We start from the raw sequence: 14,163 nt of genomic DNA, 5'->3' as shown, positions 1-14,163 counted from the left end.
TAAACATTTTTGAGAGAAGGTTTAGAAAAAATATTTTGTCTCTGCATAAAGTTAATAAATAAAAGTGATTTTGTACAGTTTCAGTCTCTTACATCCTTGTGCTTGCATTTTTGTATTTTAATATTTTGCATGCCATTGTATTATATGCTGTAAACAAGGCCCTTTTGACATTTTGCACACTTTACAAGAGTATTTTCAGATGTACATATATTTATTAGTAGTATTAGCTCCACATTACACAGATCGACAGGCTATTGTGTAATAACTTTGAAGGAATCAAACACACATTGTGGGGACAGCAGTCTGTAAAAAAGGCATTAAAATCTATATCAGGTACAATAATTATTTATTATTTGTATTCCAGTAATACCTAATTGCCTCAACTGAGACCAAGCCCAATTGTGCTACGCAATCTACAGATTCATAGGAGGAGGATGAATGCCCTGAGGAGCTTACAATTTAAAATATGAAAGGCAGACAAAGTGAATCTAGTGCTCATGACAACTCCAGGAACCCAAGTCCTCTGTTGATCCACAGAACAGCTACAACACAGGCAGCAACAATACAAATGTGCTTTCACCCTAATGAGGTTAAACTTACCTCTAGGGACAAGTGGATAGTTCATTCTCCATGACCTCTCAATACTTAAGCTCTCTTCTATGACAGCCAGCAATGCTGCTAGTAAATACCAACATCAATGGTAACTTCTGTGATTTAGACACCTATTTAGAATGGAACTAGTGCCACCAGCTAACTTCACATCAGTCACTGGGTACAATTACTCACTAGTAGTCTGCAATGCATTTGAACCAGTTAACTTATATACACAAGGCTGCACATCCTACTGCAAGTCTTCACAGAATGTCATTACGTTCTCGTCCACTTAGCACATATAATATTACTATGGTAATTAATGTTAACAGAGTGAATAACAAGAATTGATGCACAATCAAGTGGCAAGATTTGATTCTTTTCCATTCATGCACTTAGCACATTTACATGACAACTGGCCTACATCAGATCTATGATAGAACAGATATTTTATAATCATATCCATCTGTATTAAGAGATAGGATACATGCACACCACTCCCACTGACTTCAATGGGAATTGAGCATTAAGGGTAAAATTTGACCCTAAGTAATCCAGTGATTATCCCTAAAACAAATAAGGAAGCATTTGTACCAATGTCAACTCAGACATTTTTAGATATTTGAAAATGAACACCATTTAGGTCATTTGCAAATGTCTCACTTTGTGCATGCTTATGAAATAAAACGTCACCATATTTAGAAATATATGACGTTTCTTCCCATTGGGTCTGTGCCTGAGGGAGCAGTTCTCTCTGTGGCAGTGTGTACAAAGGGTTAGGAATGTGGGCAGGTAAGTCTGTGACTACCCAGGTCTACTGGCCAAAACCCTGTTTGTAGGGACAGCAGCAAATACTACGGTGGAGAAGCAGCCATCAGTACTATAGGTCATACTGCGGTAGCAGCTACATTGTTGCTCTGCGGCTTTGAGGGATGGTGGTAAAGGATTTCCACCAAAACAGAGATCCTTTGCACAAAACATATTTACTACACTTTGTACAGGGGACCAAGATTTGTTCCTGAGACTCAGGGTGAAATCCCAGCTCCACTGAAGTCAATGGGAGTTTTGCGATGGATTTCACTGGGGCCAGGATTTCACGCTACATTTTAATTTTAAAATCCAGAGAGATTCTATCTGTGATCAGTTTTTTTGGATGCATCTCCCTCTCTTGCTTCAATAACAAAGTTTTCTCTACCCATATCTCAGTGGTCCATAGAACAAACAGGAAGGCATTTCTCAAGTTAGAAAATCATGGTGCTCATTTTTATTTTTCTAGCAGCCCTAGAGCAACATTGCTTTGGAACCACATGAAGCTGAAGATAACGCCCATTGTCTTAGGGAAGTGCTCATCAAAAGCAAATTTCATGGAGTCCTGTAAAGGTACTTCTACAACTTCAATCAGCTCTCCCTCTTCAGGCTGGCCTCCACCTTCTCCAGCTTTCATCTGATCTGTTACCTCTGCATAAAATAAGGTTTGCTTAGAACCTGTCACGCCAACTCCGGACCTGAAAAAAAAAAAAAAAACAGAAGAGGAAAAACTTCACATTTATTTAAGAAAAATGTTATTTTGTATCTAGGAAACTGGGACCCTGGTCCTCAATTAGTGCCCCTGAGCAATACCAAAATAAAAATAATTCATTATTAATGAATTTTAAGTATTCAAAGTGACAACCTCTTTTTATTCATAAAAAGTTAACTAAAATTGTCATGCAGAAATATTAGTGCACTTTTGAATTCAGTTCCACTTTAGCACAGATATGTCTACAACTACATTCTGTGGCTGCACTGAATGTTTATTTTGAAAGGAGGAATAATTGATATAACAAATGGAAGATTCTTCAATTGACTTCAGTGGGAATTGGTTTGGGCCCTGATCTATAGAAACCTCAAACAATAGGGTGAAGCTCCCCAGGGGTATTTGCATGTTACATTTGTTTGCTTATTTTTATAAGAAATTTTAGATTTCTGATGCTTAAGAAGATTAGGTCTATTCACAGCTGGAGTCCTCTATTCACATACTGGATAGGTGCAAGAATGGAGTGACAGTGTGAGATTCTTTTCTCCACCCCGCCTAACCCTTTTGACTTGACCCAAATGGACCACCCTAAGAATGAATGCATCTAAAGTAATTCAGCCTCTCAGCTAAATTTGTTATCGTGGATTTACTTTAGGATATCTTAGATTATGCAGTCTTTCTTCAGCTAGACCACTTGCTGTGCGTTATACTTCTTATTTGTTAATCCTCTATTTCTTAAGAACTATTTCATTTAGATTTTTTTAAAATAAGAGATAAGTACATAATCCACTCACTTGGTCCTTCCAGGAAAATAGTCACATTGCAATTGCAACTTCTGCATTTCCTGTGATAACCAATGACTTTTAAGGCATATTGGGGGCTGATCCAAAGTCCACTGAAGCTCTGGATCAGGCCATGAATGCTGAATATTATTGTACATAGGATTCAAAGATTTGTAGTAGATTAAAAATTATTTATTCAATACATATAGTTTTATTATAGTTCTAATAAAATAAAAATCTTATAACATATAAACCCTTTTTACTCAATCTCTAGATAACTAAATCTCCCAGTTAGTCCAAGGTAAATCATATCCCTAGCAGGAATTCAAGCCAGGCTGTATTCTTTCAATCTTCTAAAACAAATCTAATTATTTTGGCTGGACAACTAATATTAATTAGTCAGTTTGTTGCTATATCAATATCCACAATTTTTTTTCTTAATGAAAACAGAATTGGAGTCAACAAGCGGCATTCTCTTCCTAACTCTCCCACTGATGTACTGTGTGACCTTGGGCAAGGCACTTCAACTGTCTGTGCCTCAGTTTCTGCATCTATAAAAAGTGGACAATGAAACTTACTTATCTTTGTGAAAAGCTTACAAGAGACTAGGATGAAGAGTGCTATGTAAGTATCCGATCTATTCTCTGCTTTCTCTGTGATTGTACTATTCTTCTGATACATTCCTTGGCCAAAGATAATGTGACCTAGTGGGAGGTAGCAAGAGAAGAGGCTAATGGGCTTCCCCCTTTCTCTCCCGCCTCTTACTGAAGAATGTGACCTGCTTTCTCAGTAAAACTGAATTACTATTTACTGTCCCTAATGACCTGGTTTTTGCAGCCACTGTCCTTAGCGTTTGTATCCTATTATGGTGGCTATCACTGCAGGATTGTCAATTAAAAAAAGCTATCCAGCACTGACAATGATTCACAGACTTGATGCACCACTAGCACAAGATCAAATGCCTTCTCTGGACTCCCCCCTGCCCTTTGCACCCTTTTCCCTTCTCTAATGGGAAGCTGCTCGGAAGAATAACCCCATCAGGCATGCTGCCACTCATCTCAGTTGCAAGTGACGATCCAACGGGCAGAAGACACAATAGAAATGCAGTCTTTGAAAGCAGCAGGATTTACACACTGGGCCCACCATGCTGGTTTAATCATTCTAATCTCATTATAAAAGTAAGGTAGACCCATTTTTCATGAAGTTGCTACCAGCACCCAGTTTTCTAAAGTTGGAATGCCATTTTTTATGCTAATATGCTATCAGTGTTCTCTCTGCTGTAATGACGATGACACACTTCTATATATTTTCTTGGTACTAATAAGCATTAATGCATGGTATTAAAAAGCAACACAGGAGATGAATCACTGATTAAGAACAAACAGGGTTATTTCAGAGGCCACCACAGGCAAGCCCTTTAAATCCTAGGAGGAGTTCAAGTTGTCTGTAAACATGCTGGCCCCAGTTTATTCACCTTGTTTCATAGGTGTAGCTTTGGGAGGGAAAGTAAGGGGGTTGTGGGCCCCTCCCCTCAAACTGCAAGCCTCAAGCAGGCATGGAATTTGCACCCCCATGCGCGGCCCCATTGGCCTGACTGGAGCTGTCTCCCCAAATATAGAAGTCAAACTATGCCTTGGCTTGCTTTCCACCACTGAGCTCCACCCTGAGTGCTATCAACTTTTCCCAATCCTACCTCAGTCTGTATAACAAAATCGTAACTTAAAAGACTTATTTGCCATGGAATATTACGTTGTTTTTATATCACATTTATTTTAATTATTGGCCCTCATTTTCCTATCTCCTTCTATTATCTGTTATCTGTGTGTTGTTTGCATGAGGGGCACTCTGTTTTTCAGTCTATAAGAGGTGGGGATATTCTTTTTTCTTGCTGTTCTTTATATAGGGTATGATTTGTTTTTCATCTGTTATTTTTTGAGGAATTGTGTTTTTAATAATTACAAAAGCACACAGAGCCTGGGATTTGGTATTTTTAAGTAGAAATCTAAAGAAATGAAAATAAATGTTGGATTAATTTAGACTGTAAAATCTTCAGGGCAGGGAATGTCCCTTGTTAATCTCTGTATGTGCCATGGTAAATTACAGAACTACAGAGGTGTTTAATAATAAATGAATAAATACATAATAAAATATTGCTGGTGGCTATCTTGCCTTCTCATCTAGATTTGCTCTCACCGCAACTTGATTTACACAAATTCTTTTTAGGACCAATTCTAGCAATTTGTATCATATTGTATTTCATCCAAAAAATAACAAGTGGGAAAAACAGTTTTGAGTAGAAAAATATATCCCCTTCCCTTTTAACCTGCTTCTGAAGTTCATGGCCTTTTTCAAGAAACCAAACTGGTGCAGATCTGTAGATAGACAATGAAAGCATTAGATGTAACCTAGTCAGTTTGATATTATGCAAAGGGTCAGTCTGCAATCCACCAAGTTTAAAAACATATGACCTTTATATAAAAGACCCTTCCATACAAACTCTCTGCCTTAATTATTTACAGGGTAATCTCTTCCTATGCTACCCATGACCTTTTGCTTTTGAAATAGCTGCAGCTGTGGAAATCACTGAGTTCTCCCACCATGTATCTTTTCTTTAGCGTAAAAGAAAATTGTTTCCTGAGTCACAGCATCATGAGAGATTCAGTTTCTTGCCACAGGATCTCAAATAGCTTATTGATTTCACGTCAGGATATTATTACTTATATGATACTCCTCCTTAGTACAGGCTGAGCTCAAAATATCAAGACTGGCTGTTATTCTCAAACTTAAAGTGTTTTTAAATGATGTTTGGCCAGGATCTCATATCTTTCCTATACTGTAGTACCTGGAATTGCACACAGTTTGGGTCACATCTTGCCATCTATCTACGCATAGAGCTTGCCACTGAAATGAATGGAACGTTTGGGATAAATAAATTAATGGTAGGATATGGCCACAGCTTCATTTGTTTGTTCTTCTATTTGTATTCTCTCCATTCCTTTTTAAGACAAGCTTAAATTGCATTTTGAGTTATTAGTTTTAAAATAAATATCTGCCTCCAAATAAGCAATATACACGAGCAAAGGATCTGATAAATGCTTTTCACTGCAGTTTATTTTACTCCTCTCTCTAAGACTTTATATTTGTAAATCTATTTATATTCTAATTCAACAGCTCCTCTCAATTTTAAACTGACTAACTTTGAATACTTTGTATATTACATTATCTTCGGTATAACATTAAATTGACTAGGTTATGCCTAATGCTTTCATTGTTAAATTATAGATCAGTCTCACTTTGGATTCCAAATAAGGTCATCTACTTGAGGAAGAGATCAAAAGAGAAAGCAATATATTTTGCTGCACAAAAGGGATCTATTTCCAGTATTTTCCCACTTACTATTTTTTGTCTAGATCAGTGGTGACCAATCTTTTCTTGCCACGCCCTCCCTTATCAGTAATGGAATCTGTCTATGTCAGGGGTGGCTAACCTGTGGCTCCGGAACCACATGCGGCGCTTCAGAAGTTAATATGCAGCTCCTTGTATAGGCACCGACTCCCGGGGCTGGAGCTACAGGTGCCAACTTTCCAATGTGCTGGGGGGTGCTCACTGCTCAACCCCTGGCTCTGCCACAGGCCCTACCCCCACTCCACCCCTTCCTGCCTCCTCCCCTCAGCCTGCGATGCCCTCGCTCCTCCCCCCACAGAGCCTCCTGCGCGCCATGAAACAGCTGATCGGGAGGTGCGGGGAGGGAGGGGGAGGCGCTGATCAGCAGGGCTGCCGGTGGTTGGGAGGCGCTGGGAGTGGGGTGGGGGGCTGCTGATGTATTACTGTGGCTCTTTGGCAATGTACATTGGTAAATTCTGGCTCCTCCTCAGGCTCAGGTTGGCCATCCCGGTTTATGTCTTCTCTCCCCCGCCACCCTCTCATCACTGCACACTTGGCTCAGCAGAGGAGTTTGGTATGGGGAGGAGCTGGGGCTAAAAGCAGGGCTGGCCTGGAGGCAGAGAGGGAATGAAGGCAGAACTGGGCTGGGGGTGGAGCAGAGGGAGGAGTGGAGCGGTGGCTGGGGCCAAAGCTGGGCTGGGTGGCGCTCTCTCCCCACCCCACATAGGGGCTGGCCTGGGTCCCTCAAACATTCCTTTGTGCTCCCCTAAGGGGGGCATGCCCCACAGTTTGGGGACTACTTGTCTAGATGAGTTGGCTTTATTATCTTCTGATTCAGTTAAGTGTCATCGTCTTCTCATGGATCTAGGCTAACCGCCCTTTATTAAAACAGATATTCCTGAATATTGACCACTGCCATCTTTTACAATATTTCCAACCTGTCTTGCATCCTCTTGTACTCTCCCTTTCCTTAGAGAACTATCAAAAAATCGCCACCAAAAATGTTTTATTTGCCTTGCTATTTCCTACAGAATTCCCAAATGCAACTCACTGGGTCTGTTATTTTGAAGCAGTTTTAACTGCCTCTTCTGCTCTGATGAAGTCATAAAGCATTTTAACATTCCCCTTTGAAAATGTATATTAGTCTCAGGGATGTGACCTTCAGCAGTTGTTTGTTTTTTTTTGAGGGGGAGGGGGGAAGGTTCCAGTAAAAAAGGAAAGACTTCTTTAGGTTTCTAGTAATATCAAACTTCAGTCATTAACACTTTCCTGTTATCCTCTTGCATGGCTGTTTGCACTTACTATACAAAATATTCCAATAATTTTGGTGTGGCTTTATTCTCTTTGATATTTTTATTTCAGTGACATCTGCCACCTTCCTGCTCTATATACTGTCTATACATTTTTTCTTCTTAGCCTTTTCCTATAATTTCAAATAAAAAAAATTGCTTTCCCCCGATCACACAGTGAGCCTCCTAAGAACAGAGATAAAAACTGTATTTATTACTGATACACACAAACATATATCTTAACTTGCCAAGCACTAACGTGCTACACAATGTGAGACAAGTGCAAAGTGAGGGGTATACAAAAATTATGAATTCAGGAAACTTACAATGCTGCAGGGTTTGTTCTTTTGGTGTAAATTACTCTGTAACTTCAATTTCATAATTCTTTATTCCAATCTAAATAATTTTTGACAATAAAAGTGATAGGACACCAAATGTGTGTAGAATGTAAGAGACTTGGACTAAAATGAATGCAGTCCCTTAACATGAGTGCTATATACACAGATAAAATACTTTTTTTGGGGGGGTGGGGCAACCAGTGTGGATGCTTATATGTAATAATGACATTATGCACTTAGGTTGTGTATATCAGTTAACAAGAACCCTGGGAAATCCAAGCATCCCTTCATGGGCTCTTTCTTAACCATCTAAGGGTAGGTCTTCACTACCGGATCAGCGGGTAGTAATCGATCTGTCGGGGATCAATTTATCGCGTCTCATCTAGACGCGATAAATCAATCCTCGACCGTGCTCCCCGTCAACTCCGGAACTCCACCAGAGCGAGAGGCGGAAGCGGAGTTGATGGGGGAGCCACGGCCGTCAATCCCGTGCTGTGAGGACCTGAGGTAAATCAATCTAAGATACATCGACTTCAGCTACGTTATTCTCGTAGCTGAAGTTGCGTATCTTAGATCGATTTTCCTCCCTCCCCCAGTGTAGACCAGCCCTAAGTAAGTGAACAGCTCTGGATAAAGAGGTGGGTGAAAAGGAACTTTCAGGTTTTCAAACATTCCTTTTAGGCTGTGTCTACACTTACAGTGGCATATCGGGTACAGGAGCTACGTGCTGTAGTGAAAGGCAGGCTGTATCTACATTTATCACTGCGGTGTGTCCTGCTGCTGGAGCCCTTTCCTGGCTGCCTCCCCCCTGCCAGAGCCTTTCCCCACCACTAGAGCCTTTTACTGGGGGAGGGAAGGGGAAAGGCTCCAGCAGCAGGGAGGCAGCGGGACACTACACTGCTAAAAATAACGGTGTAAATGTGGGAAGCACTGCTTAGGCATGTAGAGCCGTGTAGGGTATATACCTTGGAGGTTCAGGCGTGAGAGCCTGTGCTCACCTAGACCATTCCCTGTTGAGACATTTGCAATACTGCACAATAAACATAAACTGGCTTTGTTAGCAACGATGAGATTCTGTATACAATTTCATTCATAAATCTAGTATGCAGTATATAAAAGCGGAACTACTAACTTTTTCTTAAACAGTGATTCATTTTAATTTTACAATCATTCAAAGTGCTACATGTTCACATTTGAAGCTGGCACACACTGACTTCTTTGTAGTTTCAATGTACATAATTAAGGTGAAGTTCTCTATATGGAACTTATCTATTTATAAAATGCAACTTTTATTTGGATGCAGAATCTGGTATGTAGAGAATTCATACTGTCATGTTTACAAGCAAATACAGTATCTCAGTGGCCTTTGTACTGCATTCCAAATCTACTCAGACAAATTTTGTGCAATTTCCACTGTAATGTCTTAAGACCTTTACACAGTTCTAATGTTATAAGCAGCAGGTGCAGGAAAGAAAAAGAATAGATGCAATTAACACAAAATTATATTACACAGTACTATCCACAAACAGGTGTACTAGCAGGTGATCTTTCTAATCATAATACATTTTATTGTACAACAGCTATTCACCACAATGCAATAAGGTAAAAATGGATTCTTTTAATCGGTTACTATGTAGAAGGAATAATGCCTTTGAAAATACTAAAATGCACAATACTAGCTCCATAGGATAAGGGCTGTGTTCTTTCTTTTACACCTTCTATTTACTGTAAATGTTCACATTTGGGAGGAATGTGGGATGGGAGTGAACTTGTACCTGGTTCTTAAAGAACATTGTATATGGGGATTCTGATGTAAGGGCCCAGACTTCTGAGACCCTCCTGGCCAAGGTAATTGCTACCAGGAAGGTGACCTTCCAGGAGAGATATGACAGAGGGCATGATGCCAACGGGTCAAAGGGAGGGCCCGTGAGCCTTGACAGGACCAGGTTTAGATCCCATGGGGGAATGGGTTAATAAATTTGAGGGTAAAGTCTCTTTAAGTCCTTGAGAAAGCAAAGGACATTTAGTGTGAAAAGACTGACCTACCATCCACCAGAGCGTAGAAGGCTGAGATTGCCTCTAGGTGCACCTTGACTGATGAAATGGCTAGGCCCTATTGTTTCAGATGGAGAAAGTAGTCCAGCACAGACTGGAGAGGTGACCGAGTCGGTGAGAGGCGACAGAGCCAGTAAGAGGCCTTTTGGGGATAACCACAGAGAGAAACGCTTCCACTTGGCAAGGTGAGTAGCTCTAGTAGGTTTCCAACTACCTAGCAAGACCTGGCAGACTTGTTCTGAACAGGCCAGCTCTGCCAGATTTAACCATGGAGTTTCTGTACAGTCGGGTGGAGGGCCTTGAGCAATCAGACTTGATCTTGCGAGATCAGGTCCAGGACGGGAGGGAGTGGCAACAGGATCGCTACTTATAGGGCCAATAACAGGCCGAATCAGTGTTGATGCGGCCATGCAGGGGCTATAAGAATAACCCTTGCTTTGTCTCGTTTGACTTTCAGTAGGACCTTGTGCACAAGAGGAATGAGGGGGGGTGGAGGGGAGAAAACGTGTACAACAGGTGCTTTGCCTATAGGAGTAGGAAGGCATCTGTTGAGTGAGCCCGGGCTGCAACTGTGTAGCGAGCAAAACTGCTGACACTTCCTGTTCTGCGGTCTACAAGAGGACACTCCCACCTCTGGAAGATGGACCTGGTTATGTTATGAAGGGACCACTCATGGTGAGAAGAGAAAGATCTGCTCAGATGATCTGCCAAAGTGTTCCAGGCTCCCGGAAGGTGAGAAGCTTCAAGGTGGATGGAGTGCTTTGTGCAGCAATCGCACAAGCGAATGACCTCTTGACGCAGGATGGACAAGTGTGCTCCTCCCTGCCTGTTGATGTAAAACATGGCTGCCATGTTGTCCGTAAGTGCTCGCACAACCTTGCCTACAATCTGGGGTAAAAACACCTGGCATGCTAGGCAGACCACTCTGAGCTCTCTGACGTTTATATGCAAGGAGAGCTCCTTCTGGGACCACAGCCTTGAGTCCTGAGGTGCTGCAGGTAAACTCCCCACCCTAGATTGGATGCATCTGAGATTAGGAATACTGATGGCTGGGGAGTGACAAATGGAATGTCCGATCCCACCAACTGGCTTACGTTCTGTGTGACAAATGGTGATAGCCCAGTGAGTACACCGAGGCCAGCCAAGCTTGAAGGGATCTGAGGCACAGTCTCACATGCTGCACCACGTAACTGCATGCCACCATGTGACCTAAATGTTTGAGGCAGAAAGGCTGTTGTGATGGGGTGGGCCTTGACTTGATATATCAGAGCCAACATTATCTGGAAGCAAGCCACTGGGAGGAAGGCTCTGGCCCAGGTGTAATCAAGCACCACACTGATAAAAATCTATCCTCTGGACAGGGATAAGAGTTGACTTCTGCTCACTTATCAATAGGCCCAGGGCTCAGAAGGTAGTTTGTAATAGACCAGTGCTGGCTCTCACCTGGACCTTGGACCAGCCCTTGATCAGCCAGTCATCGAGGTAAGGGTAGACTCGTACCCCGTGCCTTCTGAGGAAGGCCACCACCACTGCCATGCATTTTCCTGACAGGCCGAAGGGGAGGACAGTGAATTGGGAGTGTGCCTGCTTCACTAGGAACCTGAGGAACCCGGAAAATGGAGATGTGGAAATAGGTCTCTTTCAAGCTGAGGGAGGCACAACAGTCTCCTGGATCCAGGCAGGGAATAATGGAAGCCAGGAAGACCATACAGAACTTCAGCTTCTTGAGAGAATTGTGAGGCGATGCAAGATGCAAGAGACCCCTTTGGCCTTCAGGATTAGGAAATAACGGGAGTAAAACCCTTTCCCTCTCAAGTTCTGAGGCACCTCCTTCACAGCCCCTATCCGAAGGAGGGCTTGCACCTCCTGGACTATAAGTTGCTCGTCAGAAGGGTCCCTGAAGAGGGATGGGGACGGAGGTGGGGAAGGGGGAGGGGGAGGGAGAGAAGAAAACTGAAAGATGAAACCTTCCTCCACTGTACTGAGCACCCAATGGTCTGAGGTGATGAGGGACAACACCAGGCTGAAGTAGGAGAGTCAGTCTGAAAACAAAGGGGGAGCAGGAGCCGATGTGGGAACTGATATAGTGCCCTTGGGCACCCCTTCAAAAGTTCTGCTTGGAGCCACCAGGATATCTGTGTGGGCCCAGTAGAGAGGCTGAGGAGGAAGAGGGCGGTTGCCTGCACTTATAACCCCTGCTTTGTTTCTTAAACAGGTCTTGGCGCAGTGGCGGAGCTGAGAAGCGGACTGGTTGTTGAGGTCTGAAGTGCTTCTTTGAGGAACCAGGGCACAGAGGCCCAGGGACTTGAGGGTGGCGCTAGAATCTTTCAGGTGATGGAGTTTTGCTTCCATCTGTTTGGAGGAGAGAAGTTCCCTTAAACAGAAAGGCCTGAATGGACTGCTGAACCTCCAGTGGTAGTCCCGAGGATTGGAGCCAACAGCGCCTTTGCATGACTAGCACCAATGCCATTATTCTAGCAGCTATGTTAGCTGCATCTGGAGAGAGGCCCTGCCTACAGTCTTCCCTGCCTCCACCAGAGCAGATAAGTCCTGTCTGGACTCCTGGGGCAGTCAGTCCTTGCATTCTGACACGGAGTCCCAGACGTTATAATCATACCTCCCAAGCAAGGCCTGCTGGTTGGAGATACAGAGCAGCAACCCACCAGTAGAATAAATCTTTCTACTAAATAGATACAGCTTCTTTCAATCCTTCGCCTTGAGAGTCGTGCCCTGCAGCACTTGCCTGTTTCTTTCACTGGCCACTGCGACCACAAGGGACCCGAGAGGGGGATGGAAATATAGGTACTCATACCCTTTGGTGGGAACAAAGTACTTTTTCTCTGGTCTTTTTGAAGTGGGGGCAGAGAGGATGGAATCTGACATAGGGATCTGCCTGAATGCATAACAGCCTCAGGGGTAGGGCCACCTTTGACAGAGCTCCTGCAGCCAAGATGTTGATCAGGCTGTGAAAAGATTCTTTAAGCCCCTCCACTTCCAGCCCTAGGTTAGACGCCACCCTTTTCAATAGCTCCTGATGAGCGCTGAAGTCATCCTGAGGCACCGAGCTCCTCAACCCCCACACAGCTTCGTCTGGGGAGGACGAGGCCTGCACCAGGGGGTCTTCCTCCTCTTCTTCTGCACTGCCCACATCACGTATCCCCAAGTCCTGCGCATTGGTACTGGGTTGGGTACTATAGTCAGGGTTAGGTGTTGGATGGTGTGGTGAAGGGGCCTTTCTCTCAGACACCACCAAGTATGAATGGCTGGAAAGTGGTCCCAGTACTGGAGGAAATCCCCAAAGATTCCAAAAAGGCCACAGGACCTGCATAGGCTACTGCCCACTCGGCCAAGTGCCTGGAGGGGTACCCACACCAGGATCTGACAGAATGTAGGCCTGTGGCACCTGGCATTGGCCACTGTCGGAAGACTGGATACTGGGCTAGATGGACCTTTTGTCTGACCCAATACGGCCATTCTTATGTTCTTATGGGTACTGGTATCAGCCCCATGGCTGGGTGCACGACTCCATCTCTGACTCCGATGACAAGTCAGCTTGTGGGGCCATGGGGAGGCAGTACCCCTTACTTCCACTGGCTGGTGTCGAGGGTCCAGGGAATGGTGCCAGAGCAGGGAAGCCTTTGCTGACATCCGCAGGGTCGGTTTCCCTCTGATCAGTTCTGGAGGACCCATGCTGGATAGGATCTCAGGGCAACATGTTCCCTTCTGCTTGCCATCCTCACTGGTGCTGGATCTTGCCCTGCCGTGGTCGGCAGTACCAGGAGTGCCATCAGGTCCCTGGCCATGGCGAATGCTTCCAGGGTGGATGGCACCATGATCCCACTGGTGCCACAATGTCCCCCCAATGTCAGCAGTTGGTCCTGCACCAGATTACTGGCACTTGTGAGCAGGGCAAAGTTGATGCTTGTGGGGCAGGGGCAGAGAGTGGCCTAACACAGGTCGCACCCTGCTGCACTCCCCATGCTTGTCCTTCCTCAGTTCCAGGGAATGTCCCCTTTTGGACCGCTGCTTTTTGTAGTTCTTCCTCAGCACCGGTGAAGGAGAATGGTGCCAAAAGACCCGTGCTGCTGGAGGAGCACTCCGCACCAATGCCAAGGTACTCGGTGCAGAGTCTGACCGGCTTGGCTGTGACGACGGTCTGAGTGCGACTTCCATCAGGAAATCTCCCTGTCCTCTATTGTACAAGGCTT

At 43.9% G+C, this 14,163-nt stretch overlaps 1 protein-coding gene across 2 annotated transcripts in view; it reads right to left on the bottom strand.

The window, feature by feature from the left end:
• Window positions 1-329: 329 nt before the first annotated feature.
• NUDT14 (nudix hydrolase 14) overlaps window positions 330-14,163 on the bottom strand; it is a 93,730-nt gene continuing 79,896 nt past the window's right edge. For both annotated transcript variants that reach the window (XM_034769007.1, XM_034769008.1), the window contains exon 5: window positions 330-2,096. In XM_034769007.1, coding sequence (XP_034624898.1) covers window positions 1,856-2,096 — 241 coding nt within the window. In that variant the 3' untranslated portion in view covers window positions 330-1,855. The remainder of the gene's footprint in view (window positions 2,097-14,163) is intronic.

Source organism: Trachemys scripta, chromosome 4, assembly GCF_013100865.1.
Source record: "Trachemys scripta elegans isolate TJP31775 chromosome 4, CAS_Tse_1.0, whole genome shotgun sequence".
In the NCBI taxonomy this organism is placed as follows: Eukaryota; Metazoa; Chordata; order Testudines; family Emydidae; genus Trachemys; species Trachemys scripta.
This window is presented reverse-complemented; position numbering and strand designations above follow the sequence as displayed.